At 35.7% G+C, this 20,982-nt stretch overlaps 1 protein-coding gene across 2 annotated transcripts in view; it reads left to right on the top strand.

Annotated features, from left to right (window-relative positions):
* The window catches only part of LOC118180405 (regulator of microtubule dynamics protein 1-like), a 108,360-nt gene that overhangs the window by 18,902 nt on the left and 68,476 nt on the right, over positions 1 to 20,982 (top strand). The window contains exon 3 of one of the 2 annotated variants that reach the window (XM_085813921.1): positions 19,328 to 19,430. The exons of the other annotated variant lie outside the window; for it this stretch is intronic. Coding sequence (XP_085670047.1) covers positions 19,344 to 19,430 — 87 coding nt within the window. The 5' untranslated portion in view covers positions 19,328 to 19,343. The remainder of the gene's footprint in view (positions 1 to 19,327; positions 19,431 to 20,982) is intronic. 2 annotated transcript variants of the gene reach the window in all.

The following is a 20,982-nucleotide window of genomic DNA, read 5'->3' as shown; positions in this document are numbered from 1 at the left end:
ATACTCGTGTACTCGTGTTTCAAAAATCGTACACAGTTGACTTTCCTTCCATTATTTCCTCAAGGAAATGTAATAAATTTGCGATGTGTACCGCCTGTCGTTGCGATTTTTCGATTTCGTATGTTGGAAGGGCGGATGTTCTCAAACATGTGCGTACACAAAAACACAAGGATAACATGAGTTGTTTTGAAAAAAACGAAAAATTAAATTTTTTTTCGGAAACAAAGGACCAAAAAGTTATTAATGCAGAATGTCTGTCCTCTGCCTTTTTACTGGAGCACAACCTGCTACTGAATGCATCGGATCACGCTGCAGTTTTATTTTGAAAAATGTTTCCCGATAGTGAAATCGCTAAGAAATACTCAAGAATCAAAACAGGTGCAATTGTTAAAGAACTGGATTTGAAAAATAAATCTTCAGTTATTGATTGCATTAAAACAGCTCCGTACTGCCTCTCTACGGAAGCAATAATACTGATTCAAAACTGTATCCAATTGTTGTTCAAAACTGTATCCAATCCAGAGTCTTTAGAAATTGAATGCAGTTTACTTTCTGTCCCCACTTTAGAAGGACATTTGACAGGTTTTAATATAGCACAGCTAATTATTAAAACTTTAAAAGAAAATGCAGTTCCTCTGGATAACTGCTTAGCACTTGGTGCCGATAATGCACCAGTATTGGTAGGCTTGAAGACTGGTGTTGCAGGCATCTTGAGAAAGGAAAATTCAGATTTGCAGATTATGAAGTGCACCTGTCACCTCTTAAATTTAGCAGCTGAAAAAGGGGCAGCATCTTTACCAATAAATGTGGATGAACACGTTGTTGATATTTATTATTATCTTGAAAGGAGTTCTAAAAGGAAGGAAAAATTGAAACAGTTCCAACAACTGCATAACAGCAGTTTACAATTAGAAAACTTGGATGAAGTTATAAAATCAGCTAGGACTGACACATAGTGGAGTTTAATTGGAAAACTGAAAGATGCTGATGGAATTTTAAAATATAGTGAACTGTCTAGAATTATGTTGGCCATCTTGACTGTTCCCCATAGTAATGCAGAGTGTGAGAGGATTTTCAGTGTTGTTGGGAAAACGAGGACTAAATTTAGATCTAATATTAGTGATGACAAATTAGAAAAACTTTTATTAACGAAAGCAGGCCTACGTGGCAATTGCTATGAACAAAATTATGAAATTTCTTTCTTAAAGAAAGCAAAATCTGCCACTGTTTATAACATTTGTATAAAAACTGATTTTTTTTTTTTTTAAACGATGCAAGTAATAAAATTTTTTTTTATGTGTAAGATATTTTTGTGTTGCTTGCATTTAAGAATTAGTTACTATTTAAATTCATTATCAAAAACTATATTTTCATCATTTAAAAAGTCTTTTTAACATTGTGAAAAATCTCCCGATTTCTTAAAAAAATCTCCTGATTTTTTAGTGTCATAGGTTGGCAAGTATGCATTAGCTTCAGTTGTGTGATAGTGACTGCTAACTTCTGGTTCACGGGATCGTGACCATCAGTGACTGCCAGCTTCTAGTTCATAGGACAGTGACCATCACTCTGTAGTTCTCCAGCGACCAACGGCCTTCCCTGATAATATTATGTTTCTATATAATCTTTATTTAAAAATCAGTCTAAATTCATTGCATTGCTCCGTATTCTAAACCCAATCGTTAAATCCAAATTATCTTCAACATGAAGGGCACCAGTAACTAAATTTATTTAACATCAATATGCTTTGCTTCAATTTTAATTTAAATATCTATCTTAAGTTTTTTGCACTGCCCCATTTTGGTGACCTGCATGTTGATCCAACACCCCCCTAAAATTAAGGCTTTGGCGCGCAGTTTGTGACGCCACTGTAGTAGGGATGCTTTCGTCCTTCCTAACTTTAAGGATGCATATATTTGCCTTCTTAAATATCCATTTAATAGGCTTACAAATAAATTGAACTTAAGTTTTCTTATTTTATTCTTATCGTTTATAAATATGGAAAATAACTTGTTCTCATTAGAATGTGAAAAACCGAGACTTCTAGAATGTTTTTGATACGAATAAATAGATTTAAATTCCATTAAAAGCTATCATTACTCATTTTACGAAATTATATCTCTGCGAAACTCTTTTTAATGAAAGAAACGTCTCATTTAATGAATCGGAATTCAGTTTGCACGCAATACGTAAACAGATGGACGGTTTAAGACATGAAGACAGGATATATTTACAGGTACTAAAAAATAGAGAGAAATCCTAACATTTAAATTAGGAAACTATTTTAGCTGGAATCATATATCAAGATAAAATCATTAATTGAAGACTAATATAGTTAATTAAATATGTTTATTAGTCAAGGCTCGTAGTGTAAGGATCTTAAGTTTTACTAACGTTTATTTTATTTTAAATCTTTACTATCACTTCTTATTTTCTACTTCCGGCCAGAATTATAAGCGTGAAGGATTTTATGCAAAGTTGTCTGGCGAACGCCAAGTATTTAAGTGTGGCCTTTTTGCCAAGCAGGAGAGAGGAAGCAGTGAGTTCGAAGCAGGCCGCTTACCTTAGAAGTTACGCAGTTGCTATTTGCCTTCCAGGCCAGAGGTTTTAATCCTCTTGATAAATTAAACGTATTGTAGTGTTCACAGTCTCTGTGCTACATACGCTTCCTGTTATTATAAGGCCAATCTTATTCTAAAGTTAAATTAGAGTTTAGTTTTATTTTTATACCTTTTACGTTAGACCCCGAGTGGAGGGTCATTGTATTCCGAAGTACGGAAGTCATTGTATATTAAGAAAAATAAAGGGGCTTGTATACCCTTCGTCTGTATCCTGTCTACTTACTACAATTAGTGAACATAGCTTTAGTAAGCTCTCTGTTCCTAGTCAGGTCATTGTATGTTTCCGAAGAAGGTTAGAAGAAACATTGAACCTGATAGTGGCGCCCAACGTAGAAGAATAACCATGGCCGAATTTCAAGAAGAACCTGTGCTGCCTGCAGAAACGGCTCAGAAACCAGAAATGCCATCTGCCGCTCTGGAAGGATTTGGGTACATCGTCCAGACCATGCGCGCTTCGATGAAACCAGAAGCAACGTTTAATGGAAACTCACAGGTAACCAGTTTTTTGGAAAAATTGGATGACCACTTCATGCTCTACCCCGTGCACGAGTTTCAAAAAGTTACCTTAGCTACCAGCGCTTTGAGGGGCCAAGCGCTTAACTGGTTCAAATGTATCGGCAGAAGTCTCTTGGGTCAAGCAGGAAGTCCCACCTATACTTACGAAAATTTCAAGACTGCCCTACTAAAAGCCTTCCCTGTTGTAAGGGATCGTGCGAAATTAGAAACAGAACTTTTCAGTATATATCAACAAAGAATGGAAAACCTCTCGAGCTTTATTTTAAGAAAAATTCACGTTTTCAAGCTCTTGTATGGAAACCGTCCGGATCCTGAAATAATTCAAGTGATTTTGCCGAGGTTACTACCCCAAGTGCAAGACTTTATTGAATTACGAAATCCGACTACACTGGAAAAGTTATTTGAGCTAGCAATGCAGTTTGAAAGTAGAAGAACGGCGGACGTCGAAAGAAGACTCCAATATCAACAGCGAAACCAATTTGGTACGCCAAGACTACAGCAAACTCAAGCACATGGCTACGGAGAAAAAGCGAATCAGTGGGCAAGGAAACCCGAGCATTCAAAAACAGGCGGCGAACGTCGACAGTTCAATAGCAACCCAGGAAAAAAGTCTCAAGGCCAGTGGAGAAAGAAGGAAAGCACCGAAAGGAAAAATAATTTAAACTAAAACGGATTTCTGCTGACGAGAGGGTGCGGAAATCTGAAGGCCACGAAAACCCCTCTTCCTACAAGTTAAATACAGTAATGGTGAAAAATTTAACTCTTCCGAAGATTGAAGTCTTGGTAAATAATATCCCGGCCACCGCACTCCTGGATACCGGCGCGCAGTGTTCCTGTGTGGCAGAAGTCTTTTTTAGAAAGTATTTTCGCAAATACCGCATATATAATGCGGATAATACAACAGTATTAGCGGCGCAAGGAGAACAATGTAAGTGCGTAGGTAAAGTACCTTTGTACATCCGTATCAAGGACGAACAAGTAAAGGTGATGTTTTTTATAGTAAAGAATTTGCAAGCAAATTTAATCCTAGGAATAGACTTTCTTTCAGACGCACAAGCTACACTGGATTTTAATGCAGCGTCCCTTAAGCTGACGATGAAACCAGTGCGTGTAGAAAAGGTTGAACCGCCAAGGTTAAATCTTGACCACCTGCCTAATGACGAGCAAGATAGAATCCGACAAGTGGTAAGTGAATTTGCTTCCTTATTTAGTGATATTCCAGGATTTACTCAGGTTACTAACCATAGTATTGACACCGGAGATGCATTGCCGGTTCGTCAAAAACCATACCGGTATGATAAGAATAAGGAAAAAATTATAGAATGGCATATTACCGATGTGCTACGTAAAAAGATCATAACGCCTATCTCAAGTAGTTATGCTAGTCCGGTGGTTTTATGTAAGAAAAATAATGATTATCCTTTGGAGCATCCAAAAAGGTGGAGATTCGCTATTGATTACCGTAAATTAAATTCCATAACGAAATATCCGGTATATCCGTTACCGATCATAGAAGAAATTTTAAGGAACATAAAATCAACCAAATTTATGACGACTTTAGACTTAACGAATGGTTATTTTCAAATAGGTGTCAAGCCTGAGGACGTGCCTAAGACTGCTTTTATAACCAAGTCTGGCACTTATGCATTTTTGCGTATGCCGTTTGGCCTTTCAGGCGCCCCAGCAACATTTCAGCGATGCATGGACATTGTGTTAAGACCTGTTCTTGGAAAGTCCACATTTATCTATTTAGACGATATCATTATTACTAGTGATAATCTCGACCAACATATACAGGATTTAAGACAGGTGTTTTCTTTATTAAATGAGGCCGGTCTAAAAGTTAATGTCGAAAAGTGCAAATTTGCAGCCCCTGAATTAAAATATTTAGGTTACAAAATATCGCAAGAAGGGATCGAGACAGATGAATCAAAAATAATCACTGTACAAAAGTATCCGACTCCAAACACGGCAAAGAAGCTCTCTTCTTTTCTAGGACTTTGTTCATATTATAGGTCCTTTATAAAAGATTTTGCGGCTATCGCTGAGCCATTGTTAAAATTAAAAAGGAAAAAGGCAAGATTCTCGTGGACGGCTGAAGCCAATAGTGCTTTCGAAAAATTAAAACAAGCATTAACGCAAGCCCCTGTGTTGAAATTTCCTGAAAAGGATGAAAATTTAGAAATTTCAGCGGATGCTTCGGATTATGCGGTAGGAGCGGTACTTTCGCAAAATCAGCAGCCCGTGGCATTTTTTAGCCGAACTTTAAATCAAACACAAAGAAACTATTCCGCGACCGAGAGAGAGGCACTTGCAGTTCTGTTAGCAGTGCAAAAGTTCCGAGTCTATTTTGGAAAGGCGCCGATAACAGTATATTCTGATCATGCGGCGGTAACTAGATTGTACTCAGGGAAAAATTTATCTCCGAGGTTAATAAGATGGGCACTCAAGCTGCAAGAATATAATCTGGTAATCAAGCATACCCCCGGAAAGGAAAATATCGTAGCAGATGCCCTATCACGAATTAAATTAGACGAACAGGGTAATACCGTAAAAGTTGCAATGCTGACAGCGTGTACAATAAATTCCCGAGAAACTGTAATAACCGAACTGGGTAAGGATCCTGAGTTTGGAAGTATTTATGAGTATTTGAAGGATCCTGAAAATTTTAGCCACCAAGATATTGTGGCGATAAGAAATAGGGCGGCCCATTACGAACTAATAGATGGTCTATTATTCTACACAAAAACTACGAATTCCAACAACGAATTTCGACCTGTTATCCCAGTAGTCTTAGATTAAATATCCTGCAAGAGCTCCATGACAGCCCTTTAGCTTCTCATGCTGGTATTCGAAAAACTATCCAACGCGTACGCGAGGCAGTCTACTTTCCTGAACTGCAAAAGTTAACAAGGGCGTATGTCCAGTGCTGCCCAACATGTCAAGCCGTTAATTATATTAATTTCCGCCCGGCCGGTTTTCTAAATAGTATTAAATCCGAATTTCCAAATGAAATAATCGGCATCGATTTATTGGGCCCTTTCCCAAAAAGTCAGTTAAACAAAAGTCGCTATCTCCTTGTTATGGTTGATCATTTTAGTAAATGGACCGAAATTGTTCCCTTAAAACGAGCCTCCGCGAAATTAGTTACTGATTCTATTTTAAATAAATATATTTTAAAATACGGGACGCCCCTAAAAGTTATATCGGATAATGGTCCTCAATTTGTAAGTAATATATTTGAAGACGTGCCAAAAACTGGGCATACGTCATTTAAAAATGGTCCCGTATCGGCCGCAATCAAATATAGCGGAACGGGTCAACAGAAATATAGTGAAAATTATCCGTAGTTATGTTAAAAATTTTCATAAAAGCTGGGATAACTATGTCAATGAATTTGCTTTCGCCCTTAGGACCGCAAAACATGATACAACGGGCAAAACTCCTGCTGAGTTATTTCTAGGCAGAAAGGTTATAACACCGTTAGATAAACTATTTTATGTGCAACAAAGAGCCCCAGAATTTAAAATGGGTGATATAGAAAAACTAATAAAAGAAGCAAAAAAGAATACGGAAGTAGCACAAAGAAAACAGAAGTTATACTATGATCTGAAACGACGGGGAGTAACTTATAAAGTAGGGGATGAAGTTTTAAAAATCAAGCATTCACTTTCTTCAGCACCAGAAGATAAAACTGCCAAATTTTTTCCACGCTTTGAAGGACCATATGTTATAGAAAAAATAACTCACGCTGTTGTAGTGTTAAAGGCAAGAAATGGTGAAACCTGTTCCGCAAATATTGATCAAATTAAACCCTACTTCGATCGTAATAAAATGAAAATCTTTTCAGATCTTTTGCAGGATCCGGTACGGCAGACACCGCAGGTACAAGTTCCAGAGGTGGGAAAACGACAAGTACAAGGGCAAGCCAATGAGAGACAGAAGCAAGTGAAAAGAAAATTGCCCCGCGGAAAAACTGAAGGTAAAAAGAAAAAGAAGCCGTTCCACCGTCCAGAAAACAGAGTGCACGAACTCCCCCAGAATGAAGAAGGGAGAAGGACGACGTATGTGGAAAGGACCGGGAGAAAGGACGGCAACTATAACCCGGCTGTGAAACGGAAGATTGACTCATCCGACAGAACTCTCCGCAGCAAAAGTCGCCGAACTGCGGAAGGGCCATCAGCGGCGGAGGAAAAAGTACAAGAAAAATTTGAACGGCCAACAACGAGGTCCAAGCAGGATCACGACAGAAGTTTCCCGGTTCCACCAAGACCAGCTGCCTTCAAACGGCCAAGACCACAAGCAGAGCACAAAAGGAAGGTGTTCAAGGGTGGCCGTACTGGTGAAAAACGGAAGCTTCCAGAGGAAAGCACTGAAGGGCGAGCCCGTACAAGAAGGAGGATCAACCAAGCTACTATCAGCTATACCTTTAAAGACTGGGCCCAGAAAAGGATGTCTGAATATTACAAAGATAAGTAAAATTTTATGTTACTTTACAAACTTAAGTTAATCTTTCATTCTTACTGCAAGTGGCAGATTTCAAGAAGTTTTACCTCATGCGAGGTCTACCTTTATCGCCAAAAGGGCGAGAAATGAGTTGTGACCGATTTTCTTATTATGTTTTTCAATTACTCGCGCGTAAAACCAAAGTTGATGTATAATAGCGTTGTGTAAAGACTTAAATATTGTAAAAAGTTATTGTATAAATTTTATTTAAAACATTCTAGCAAGAAAGAAGTTTTAGTCTGAAAGACTTTTTGAAATGTAGTATTATTTCAATGTAGAAAGAATTGGCACTTGCTTTGAAAAGAATAGAAGTTAACAATGTACTACTAATGTATGTTTTCAAATGTGTAAAATTAACGGCATGTTGATATGTTCTTGTATACATGTGAACTGTTATTTTGAATGTTAAGAAATACCGTGATATGGTAAAAGTGAAAGTAATGTTAAAAATTTGTTATTCGTGTGACTGTAAAGATTAAATCATGGTGAATATGTGTTAAAGGTTGAATGATGTAGTTAGGCTCTCTGACGCTACACTTTAGAGTTAGCCACTTTCAGAATAGTACCTCAGGGTTTAGAGTTGAAAGTAGGGTGTGTTAAGAGGTCTCGTATGTTGAATTTTAACACGTTAGTGTTTTGATTGTAGGAGGAAGTGTGGAACACGTAGACAGAAACACATACGTGTTTGGTGTTCTTTTACAACACATGTCAGAGAGCACGGGGAGAGATAATTAAAATAGTCATGAATGAAATAAGAATGTTAAGAGAAGTATATTCTATATGTTAATTGCAATGTCATTCTGTAACATTTCATTAAACTAGTTTTCCTTCCAGATCTCTGGAAGGAACCAGAATTGAATAAAGCTCCTGTTTAGATGCAGTACAGATGAAAAAAAAAAAAAAAAGATTGTTGTATATCCCGGGAGCTGCTATTGTAACAAATTTCTTTCTTTTAAATTTTCTAGTTTCTAGCTAAGTTATGATTGTAAAAGGTTGGCCTCCCGTTAGTTTTTAGAGCTAAAAGTTTTCAACAAGGTCGTTTTAGACCTCAGTTTCAAACAAATTAACTCTGGCGGGAAGTATGTAAGGATCTTAAGTTTTACTAACGTTTATTTTATTTTAAATCTTTACTATCACTTCTTATTTTCTACTTCCGGCCAGAATTATAAGCGTGAAGGATTTTATGCAAAGTTGTCTGGCGAACGCCAAGTATTTAAGTGTGGCCTTTTTGCCAAGCAGGAGAGAGGAAGCAGTGAGTTCGAAGCAGGCCGCTTACCTTAGAAGTTACGCAGTTGCTATTTGCCTTCCAGGCCAGAGGTTTTAATCCTCTTGATAAATTAAACGTATTGTAGTGTTCACAGTCTCTGTGCTACATACGCTTCGTGTTATTATAAGGCCAATCTTATTCTAAAGTTAAATTAGAGTTTAGTTTTATTTTTATACCTTTTACGTTAGACCCCGAGTGGAGGGTCATTGTATTCCGAAGTACGGAAGTCATTGTATATAAAGAAAAATAAAGGGGCTTGTATACCCTTCGTCTGTATCCTGTCTACTTACTACAATTCGTGAACATAGCTTTAGTAAGCTCTCTGTTCCTAGTCAGGTCATTGTATGTTTCCGGAGAAGGTTAGAAGAAACATTGAACCTGATAGTAGTAATTATACTTACCACGATACATCTTTGATAAGTATAGATAATATTCCTTATTTTTAATTTTATATTAATAATAATAATAAATACTCATATTTGAAAAAAAATAGCACTAAGCTTGCAATGATTTAAATAAGTTTTCATAATTATGAGACATTAATTGCACAGAGAGAATTATACATTTTTTTACATTCTAAATATCACAACCTCTGATCTTTATTATAAAATTTTATAACATGATTTAATGATATATGAATTGTTAATGTAAATTGGAACTTTGAACACAACAAATATTCAAAGAGAAAGGATAGTTCGAATAGAGGAAAAGAAGGCAAACGAAAAAAATCATCGAAATTGTCTTTGTAATCAATTCAGAATTATTTAAAACTGCCTAACCGAACAATAAGTATTATTTTCTTATCATACACTGTATTTCATCAAATAAACATGTATGGCATGATATTTCGTAAAGGAACAATTTTAATTCTTTCTAAGATTATCCTAAAAAATATAAATTTACTTCCTCGAATTTCATTACAGATATATTTCTCATTCAATTAATTCAGTTGTCTGTTATTCTGTCCTTACTTACAAATGTCACTCAAAAAAATCATTAAATTACATTCGATAGCGGTTAAAAATGAATATTATCATTGAAATATGGTACCCAGAGTTTTTCGTGATTACAATACTTCCTTTACATTGTACAAGGAAGTAAAAAACACAATTAATCTATTCTGCAACATGAAAAAATAATTTCATGACATTTAACTTACGTATAAGAGTTCCCTGAGAGAGATATTTAGAAATGTGGTCATCCCTAAAATATTATATGGAGTCGGAGCTTGGGGCTGCCGGGCAGAGAAGGTACTTAAGATGAGAATAAAATTGGATACCCTGCAGAGGGGCTGGATGCTTGCCATTACAAGAGCTTTCAGGACCGTTTCGACTGAAGTTGCCTGAGTTCTTGCTGGTGTTCCGCCCCTCTCGATTTTATACAAATTATACTACAAAAAGGTTATATTAGCTAATAAAATTATTATAGATACTGAAATTGGACAAAAAGTACTCACAAGTAAGGCCTTTCAGCAAGAGAATGAGGATATTATTCATTCAATGACACGAATATTTGGATTATTCTATGATCTTGAGTTTCCTTCTGGTGGCCAAATAGACGTTTTTACAGATGGTTCTGGAATTGATGGAGGAGTGGGTAGCGCTGTGATAATTTATTTTCGTGGCGTGGAGATAGAAAATGGGAGAATAAAACTTAAACTAATGAATTCGGTTTATCAAGCAGAACTATACGCATTAACACATTAGAGGCGGAGGATCTTGACGAAAGTATGCTAGGTAACGCGGCAACCGCTTCGCCTCGTTTTTCGTCCTAGAGCGGGCGATATTTTGTGCAATCATAAAAAAATTTACACTTAAAAAAGTTTATTTAAACTCTTAAAACTACAAGAAATATTAAAAAAGAACTAAACACTAATTACAAAAATGTTTTAAAGTACATATTTATGAGAAGAATCTAGTATTTTTTATGAGTGTGATAATGTTGATAACACTCGCCACGTTGAAGAGGTGCATTGCAAAACTCGCATTTGAAGCAAGTCAACTTTCTTTTTTTATGTGCCGCACAATCTACGCAGTTTCGCTGGGCATATAGCTTTTTGCCTTTATTTTCTATCCGAATTAATTTGTGCTTTTTGATGTCTAGCGAAAGACGTCCAGGCGGATCAATTTTATATCGTGGAGTCCGTGGTGCCGAGTTCGATGTACCAGGTTGTGGCTGTTCAATGTGCATCAAATCGTCTGCATATATATCTTTATTTTCACGTGAAACCATATTGAAGGATTTCAAATTTTACTGTAAGTAGAGTTTGAACAACCGAACAGCTTCAAACCACAAAACATGCTAAATACAAATGTAAAGTGGTGTATGGATTGCGCAAGCAACCACATTGCGCAATCCATGCGCTAGCTACAGTCGAGATAAATGCGCAAGCTACAGTCGAGATAGATGCGCAAGCTACTGTCGAAATAAAGGCGGGAGTTGTAGTAATACAGTCGCTACAGACGAGATAAATCGTAGTACTGCGACTCCCGCCTTTTAAGCTACAGTCTAGATAAATCGTAGTACTACGACTCCCGCCTTTAAGCTACAGTCGAGATAAATCGTAGTACTACTACTCCCACCTTTAATGTGTTAACAGAGGCTTTGAATTGGTTTAATAAAAAATTAACAGTTCGATGTTTTGTAAATATTTATACTGATGCCCTATCTGCGTTTCAGGCACTAGCTCAACCAGATTATAAAAATCGACTGAGTAATGAAATAAAAGACTTGTTTAAAAACGCTGAAAGAAAACATTATGTCAAATTACACTGGATGAAAGCACACAGTGGAATTGTCGGAAATGAAAGAGCGGACACCCTTGCTAAAATAGCTGCACTTGAGAATGAAACCGATAATTTTGATATCCAAGATTAAAAAAAAAGGCCATTGCTGAAATGGAAAACTGGATTTATACAAAATGGAATTTTTGCTGTTAGTCGTCTAATAAGAAAAACGAGTTAATGAAAAATATAAAGTTAAACAAGAAAATGAATATTATAAATAATGTTTATATAAATCAGGTACTGGGTAATTTTTATGGGCGTTTCCTGGCTTATTTTAATCATTTCCATCTACAGAATAATGATAAATGCTTAATTTGTGATAAGTTTGAGAACGCCAGGCACTTCGTCGATGAATGTACGCTTACCCGGAGTGCAAGAGAGAAATATAGAAAGAATTTTAAAGAAGATTTCAAAAGAGATAACAATGCAGATTATAAATACGAACAAAGATAGAATTGGAATTCGGCACTGAGACTCAGATTTTGGAGTTTGTATGTTTTTTCTTATATTTTTTATTTTCTAGCCAGTCCCATTTTTTTATCATACGGCCGGCTTGTGCCAGCTAGGAGGATCGGATCTGTGCCCTATAATAATAATAATAACACATAAAAACAAATCGTTATTTTATTATTTTGCCGCTTATTAGGCAGTTTATTAAGATTGATTAACTGGCTTACTTATATGTATATGTATGTGTATATATGTATATGCTCGATTTCCTTACAAAAAAATTTTATCGACATACTGCCATATAAAACATAAAACTGAAAATAATATATTCGGGGTAGGGAGAAAGGGAATTTCATGATTATTTAACCTATATATATATATAATTACAAATTTTTTTTTAAAACAAAAATAATCATGTCTAGAATTTTCGCGCATTAAGCTGGTGAAACATAACAGTAAAGACATAAAGTTAGAAATTTAGGACCAATTTTTCACAAAGACCAAAAATTGAAAATTTGGCTATAAAGTATTCTTTGATGCATATAATCATAAGAAAGAAAGGGGAACACTCCTATTAAAATTCCAATATGAATTAATTAAATTAAAATTAAAACATTCTAAAAATCGTGAATTTTAACACGTACACATATATAAAATTGCATTGACACTCCACTGTACATGTAAGTAAAGGAGAATACTTAATAAATGCATTTTGTAAAAAAGAAATGAAAGGTAAAATTTCATAATTTATTATGCATGAAGATATATTGATATACATACATTCTCTAAAGCAGCGAAAAATTCAAATTTAATTTTCAAGAGCTCGTAATTTGCTGCTTTTAACTACAGGCCTAGGCCCATTATTAATTCTTCTGCAATAATATTTAATAAAGAATTTGTTGCCGTCTATATTAAATATTTTACAATAATTTCAGCCGAATGAGCGAATTCACATGGATCCATAAATATATTAAAGTCTTTCAAATTTTGTGAATTTCCTTCTTTTGTCTGAATTTTACTTTGTAGAGATTTTTGTTTGTTGTCCACTGAGAGAAGTTTTTGAACTGTTATATAATTATACATTATTATATTAACAACATTGGCTTAGGGGCTTAATAAACATCCCTCGGCTCATATTTTCAATTAAGGAATAATTATGCTTATGCTCCGATACTTTATCTGTAACTAAAATTATAAAACAGGAATTGCACTCAAGTTTCTTTACAGCAGCCCTTGCACAAAAACTGACAGGTATGTTAATTCTGGTAGAAAGGTTTTCAGCATTTTCAAAATCATCTTCTGTAATTTAATGTCAAATTCTGTACAAAACTCTTCATCAACTTCGAAGCTATTGTCAATGTTGCTAATTTTTAATCTTTCATACGTGTTAGAATTCAGAGTAAGGAGTAGGAAGTTCTGAAAACGCAATTTTGCTTCTGCTTTCATAAGCTTGTCTTACAGGCACTAAATACTGCGATCTAGCTAAAGACCTGTATTTTCCAAATCTTGCTTTCAGGGCATCAATTTGAATTTTTACTGGAAATGTAAACTCATTCATTCCCCCCCCCCAAAAAAAGCAACTTACCTTTGGAAATTTGGTCGGCATGAAATCTTTCCTGTGAATAGCATTAATCCATTAGCAATTCTTTCCCTTTCTGAAAAGAGAAAACTTGCACTGTGGGAAACTGAGATAGTTCCCATCACAGTTAAGTACACAGCACGTGTGTATATCCAAATTTTGAAGAATAAATAATATAAGAATGCCATTTTCTTAAAACATCTGAAAATGCAAGAGAAATTTGACTCTTCTAATAAATGCCTAGTGACCGAGTGATCGTCAAAACTCTGAAACTCCACCCACCACATTCCTGAGTGAAGGGGAGTTAAGCAAAATGTTATCCCTTCTAACATTCACGTCACACCTCCTCTAAGGCACCAGTGCCTTGCTATTCAATTTTGATTTTAAAAAAATTACTGTAGACTCCGGATTCGCCTGGTTAATCGGGAACGACGCCCATGATCAATCTGGTAGTAATTAACAAAAAACAGGAAAGAGGAATGAAGAAAGTTATTAAACTACAGGAAAAATATTATGAATAATTTAACTTTTATTTTTATCCAGTTTAATTTGGATAAGAAGTTCATTTGGCTAATAAATCAGCATTCAAAACAAGAACAAAACAGAAAGAATAATGTTTTTGATTTTATGCTTTTGTATTTCCATAGAAGCCAGCGAGATACAGAAGGCGGGCGCATAATTTATTCCTGAGATTTATTAATTTATTTTTAATAGAGAATTTAATAGTGCTTACATATTCCAGATTATATGCAATTAAATTGCGTACTGTTGTGTAAAAATTATTTCCTAAATACTTTGACATCAACCCTGTTGTCACTGCTATTATCCCATATATTTGTTTTCCTTCTTTTTATATTTCCCATAGAAATTTTGCTTTTCTAAGTTTATCTGATGTGAGCGTCAACCTATAGGTTACTAGTGACCAGTGTCGTAGCCAGAGATTTTGCGATCCTTTCAATGCATACCTAAAAGGTTTTAAAATATTACATTCAAAGTGTTATTTTATTTGTTCTTCTGTTAGTAAAATCGTAGATGACGATCTCAAAGTGTTTCATTACTCCAATTACTGTTTTGTAAACAGTACAGTAAGATTTCTTAAACTCAAGGTTTTCATTTTTAGATCTCAGGTGTTTCATATAATAGATTTGTATTAACTTAAATTCTTCTTACAAATTGTAACATCAACTGTGAGGAAAATTTGCAGTATTATTGCAATGTTCGGAGCTACTTTCTGAAGACTGTATTTTAGCATAAATTTCAAAAGTTCAAACAATCATCCATCCATATTTCTGTTTCATCTTCGTAAAGAGTAATAAAAATAAAACTTTGAAAATTCTTTTTTCATTCTTTCCTTTTAATGTTGTACTGATCATAATGTAACTGAGATTCGTATTTTCGTTCAAAAGTTTCAGTCGTGTAAGGAAGGCACAGCAGGAACATGCCGCTGTTGAAATCTCGTTATGATTTTGAATACTCTGTCCAATGAAGAAACCATTCTTCTTCAGTTAAACGTCATATCATAATTTGCCATCTCGTGGTTTTTCACCTCAGCAACAATCGAGTAAAGCGATAGTTGAATATTGGTAGATCGACCTGGGTTACGTTAAGGTAGGTTTAAGACACAATAACACGCCGAACAAATACTAAGTCAGAAGTCAAACAACAAAAATCAGCCTTATATTTTCAAAGTCGCCTGGGGTCGAACCCAAACTAGGTCGACTTACCAGTATTCAGCAGTGTTAACTACTTGGTCACTGGTGGGGCAATGTAAACTGGGTGAAATTCCATTAGAATGGCTGCATGAGCTTTTCGTAATGTACCCTGTGTGTGACGTAAGATGAGTAACGTTGCTGAATGTTCTTTTGAAGAGACTGTATTACCTGTGATATCTCGTTTCCAACATATTTCTTCTTCAAATAAGATGGAAGTAGATGATAGATTGAATAACTGACCTTTGCGAAATAGAATTACATTTGATTTGCTCAAGAACATCTGGTATTCGGACAATACCCCTTCTATACATTTGATATAATGATATTAATTTAGTTAAAATACCATAAACGCATCTACTCACCTGAGCAAGTGTTGTCGCTGTATGAAACACAAGGTGTTTAATTTATTGTAACGCTCTAATTCACGAAGGAAGGAATTTCTATTTTCTATTTCTTTATCCATGGCATAACTAGCTCACAATGTGTTGCCACTGCACAAAACATAAGGTATTTAATTTATCATTCATCCATCTTCGTGACCAGTTCTCAGAGCGTTGTCATTTGGGGAAAAGTAAGTTCCTTAATTATCATTTGAATTTAATCAGTCTGTAATTACTTAACAAACTTAGAGATTTGAAAGCAATAAACGCATTTCTTAATATTGTAAATATTTATTTTGCTTTTTTGATAACATAGGTATTTAATACAAATTAAAATATGTTATTGATATTAAGAAGATAAGCGTGACGCCATAAATGACATACCTGGCGAATTGTTCCCTCCCTAACAGGATTTCCTTTTTTCACTCGTACTCTTTTTTTTTTTCCCTTACTTGGACACTATGAAATATATAAGTTTTCCTCGAATTAATGTTTTATTTCAAATCGGTAATCTCAAATAATTTTAGAATTTAATCTAATTTTGTTGAAAGCAAGCTTCCATTAGGAATAATTTTCGCCGAAAAAAAATTGCAGTGGCTTACATTTGCTTTCGGGCACTTGTATTTTTGAAACTAATTTTCATAAATCTTGCACTTAGTGTTGAAGTACAGACTATAAATTTTTTTCTCTGTTTTAAGTTTTGCTTTTTGCAAAATAAATATCTTTAAAATAAATTTTTAATAAAATAATTTGTCCAAAATGTGTCCAAATGCAAATATGCATATATAATCTTAATTCATATGATGAAAGTGATGACCTTCCTGTTGCCGCACATTAAAACCAGGCGCCCACCAGCGGCCGAGCGGTAAAACCGCTGAACACTGGTAGTTCGGTCCGAGGTTCGAATCCCGCGAACGGGCTGGCTCATGGGCGTTTTCGTAGTTTTCCCCCATGTGTAACGTGTATACGAGCCAGTTTCCCTCCACGAAGGCATTCCTCCCCTTAGGCAGATAGCCCTAGTGTGCTGCCGTATTCTCAATACACCATTAAAACCAGAGAATATGCTTATGTGTAAATAAGTTCAAGGGAGCACAATACTTTAATTACCATACAAATTCCGGCGTTATAAAGAACCATGACCTGCTAGCATGGCGTGCTTGCAAGCAATTGAATATGTTCCTACAAATACAGCTGGGGTCATTAGTAAGGCTGAATTTTGTATCAATGAGCCCGGATTGGAATCCCGGAAAAGATATGGGTATTTGTAGACATGGGTCATGTCTGTTTGGCAGTGGTGCACTCAAAACAAATGACAAGCAGAAAGTCCCCTTGAGATATTGTGGTAGGAAAAGAGGGGTGGGAGACCCTTGGACCACCCCGGAGGGGTTCTTCCTCAAAATTGGGACAGAAGCTTAACATTTAGTTAGGTTCGGCAATACCTCAGTCACCTGTGGTACTACAGAAGTGCTGGTCTAGCTTATACCTCTACCTGCTAGTCTGTCATAGTGCTTTAGATCAATATTAGAGGTAACTGGGTGTCATATGCGATGAGTCCTCATACCGTCATAACAATTGTGTAAGCCTGTATACCATCATAGTAAGTGATTTTTTGAAAAGATCTTGCCTTGTCATTTGCAATTCTTTTACAGCTAAATATATATTGAAGTTTCTGAGAAACGTAGCACCCTCTGCTTTGAATTCATTTAATGTGTCTTTTTCAGTATTAGTGGCAGAAATCTGAATCGTTCATTTTTTTCATATCTGCGGGTCAATAAAAGCTCTCTCCTTTACTCAAGTATAATTTATTTTTGGAAATTTGGTTCCCAAATATTCAAATATTTCTCTTTCTTTGAATGATGATCGTTTCATGGCGTCCTCAGCTGTCGGAGTTTGATGTGCATGGAGAGGAAGGAAACATGTGTCTGAAAAATTTACCTGTGTTCTGCTGGACACTTTCATTTCTTTTGAAGTAAAAATATGTCCTTTCCGCTATTCGCTGGGGATACGTAAGGCGATCAAATGCGAACGAACCTTTATTGGCTTAGCGTCGAGATGGGTACTTGTATGTGCTTGGAGAGCTGAAGTCATTAGGTGGGGTTGCCTAGAGTAAGGGAACCACAACAGCCAATTTATCCCTGCTTTATTTAGCAACTCATATGATGAATAAGAGGAGTGCGCCCGTTTCTATTTAGCAAAGATAATTATAAAGTTCCTTATCCGTTGAAAACGTGAAACCAGCTGAAATTTACTCCAGACTGCATGCCCATTTCGGGAAAGCTACCATTCCATGGTCAAGAGTCAAGGTCTTGTGCAACGAATTCAAATAAGGCTGTAAATGTGTTGCGAATCAAGGTCGTCCTTGCAACAGTGTGACTTATGAAAACACTGCACTTATTCGTGAGCTTATCGGGATCAACACTGCACTGTGCTTCAAATTTCAGAAGAACTTGGTTTCAGCTGTGGAACTGTCCAATCAGTCATCAGAAAGTAGCTGGGGTTCAGAAAAAATCTCAGCTTGTTGGGTTCTAAAGTTATTGAATGATGATAAAAAAGCTGCACGAGTTCGTATTTCTCAGTTGCTTCAAGCTCGTTTTGAAGAAGAAGAGGAAATTCTTTTGCATAAAATTGTTATCTGTAACGAGACGTGGAAGCATCATTATACCCCACCCCCAATCAAAGCCTGCAAGCATGGTGTAGAGAAGGAAACCCTATAAAAGCCAAAACTCGATTTGTCTGCCGGGAAAGTGTTTGCTACGATCTTTGGGGACTTCAGGTGTTCCCACTGGTGGATTTCTTACACGGACGTCAGACCATTAATGCAAATTACAACTGCGGTCTCTTGGATAAAGTTAGACTTGTCAATGTCAACGCAAAAGACGAGACTGTCTCATTCACCAAGTGTTGATCCTTCACAACAGCGCCAGGCCCCACACAGCAAGTGTAACGCACCAGAAACTAGTGGAAATGCACTGGAAAATGCTTGATCATCCACCTTACGGCCCAGACTTATCGTCATTCGATTTTCACATGTTGGACCCCACAAAGGAGCACTTAGAGCCAAGCGATTTGAGACCAGCGATCAAGTTAAAACATTCGTGCGTAACTGATTAGATACCTGTTGAACTTCACTCTACGAAAACGGAATGAAAAAAATACCAAATCATTAGGAAAAATGTATCATATAAGGAGGAGGGTATTTAGAAAAATAATTTATAGAAGTGCAGATATTTCCTATTAAATAAATTTTGTTTTAACAAAAGGCTCGTTTATATTTGATTTACCCTCACATAATGTGCTTTCATATCAGGTTATCCCACTTACACAAAAAGCAGTGCTTAGTAAAATCTTGCTGCATGTCAAGTAATAAACTTAACGACTTCAAGATATTCCACAGAATTCCTTCATAACGGCAAAATTATATTTTCCTTTTTGAAAAGTCATCAGAATACGTTTTAGTGTTATTGTATTCCATTACACTTTATATTATATTCAGTTCAGTGATTGTTCTTACAGATTATAGGAGTACATCATGAATAGAGCACGCTTTTTGAAATTTTGCTTCAATGTTGGTTACAGAAGATCAATTCCTTATAAACTGATGAATCCTGCTTTAAAGGTATTTGTTTCATTCTCTTTATGAATTTTTAACCATGACAGGAAAAGAAAAGTTTCTATGATTTCTAATAAATAATCTCAAAATTACACTCGAAGAAATTTTCAGACACTGAATTAATTTTTTTATACTGATACAGTTTCATATTTAAAAATTGCTGAAAATCAGTCTTAAATTGGCTTTCGTTTCACGCATATACACACACATACACACACACACACACCAAAAAAAAAAAAAAAAAAAAAAAAAAAAAAAAAAAAACTGTGCATGTCGAATGCTGCAGGTAAGACTATAAGATTCTAGCTATATTAAAGTTACTTTGTTGGCTAGATCTTTACTTAAACTGTGAAAGGACTATTTGATTAGTTCAAACTGTATCAATAACAAAACGTACGAAGGGTGAAAAGACCCTTTTATTCAACTCAAGAAAGAATTTATAGTCGCCAGTCCTGGTGCTTACGAAACTTAGCCAATACTTGTGTCTGTAACTCAAAATAGAAGTATAAAATGAAAACTAAGTTAAATAATCAGCCCAAGTGCACAGAGGTAATTAACGCGAGCTGGCTCTTACCCTACCACTGATGTAGGCAAACCGGCAATTAATATGCACGGCCATAAAATAGCTTAAATATCAGCGAAACAACGTGGCTCAAAAGGCAGAACCCGCTTTGTCTGAAGTCTCAGACATCACATTTTATTGTGAAGATAGGTTGCTGTATTTTTCGAGAAGAGGAAGTGATGGAAAGCGATAACTGTGCTTCCTAAAGAATATGTATCGTAATTATTCCAATAATGAAGAATACTTTTGCATGTATAGGCGATGGTGCTGTGCTACCACCTGTAGGTATCCGGGCCTTTCATTTAAGGTTTCAGTTTGGATTTTCAGGTAATAAAGCAGAGTTAAATTAAAACTCATTTTGTTCTTTTCCATTAACTGTATCATATATGTCGGTTTAAATGCAGTAGCAATGAGATCATGAAAAATTTCTTTTAGGTTTGCTGTAACTGGTAGACCTTATTTGATGACTTTAAGCATCTTATCTTTAGGTAATTCATAGGTATGAGCAGGGACGGGTTTAGACTTGACGAGGCCCTAAGCTATTTGAGATATGGGGCCCTTTAGTAAAGCCCTTTTTAAAATATTTTGGGGGCTGCCAAGAAAATGGAGGCTTATAGCTTGTGTAGCTTATACGTAAATCCTGCACTGGGTATGAGCATGAAAAACATGGGAATATGCAAGCTTCTTGATTTGTCTATGAAAATTTGAGCCAGGTGGATTAAGTTTTTTATTATTGAGTTTATCAGTAACTCTTGATCCAGTTGTTTAATAAGTTGATTATGAAAGTTCACTTGAAATCTGAACATTAGAGAAAGAAGTATAGAAGAATCTGGTGTCATAGGCGAAGTGCTTGTTGAAAGGTGGCTTTGACTTCTTCCATCTAAATCTTCAAATTCTAGGTTTGGAAATTAATTTGAAATAGGGAATCTTAAACGCCAGCTGATTATCCTTTCTCAGTATATTTTGTAGGAGTCTGAAAGTCTTCCAGATTGAGTT

Source organism: Stegodyphus dumicola, chromosome 3, assembly GCF_044657685.1.
Source record: "Stegodyphus dumicola isolate Sdum_Otavi_A_Nest chromosome 3, ASM4465768v1".
NCBI lineage: Eukaryota > Metazoa > Arthropoda > Arachnida > Araneae > Eresidae > Stegodyphus > Stegodyphus dumicola.
Note: the sequence above shows the minus strand (reverse complement) of the source record. Positions and strands in the feature narration are given on the sequence as shown.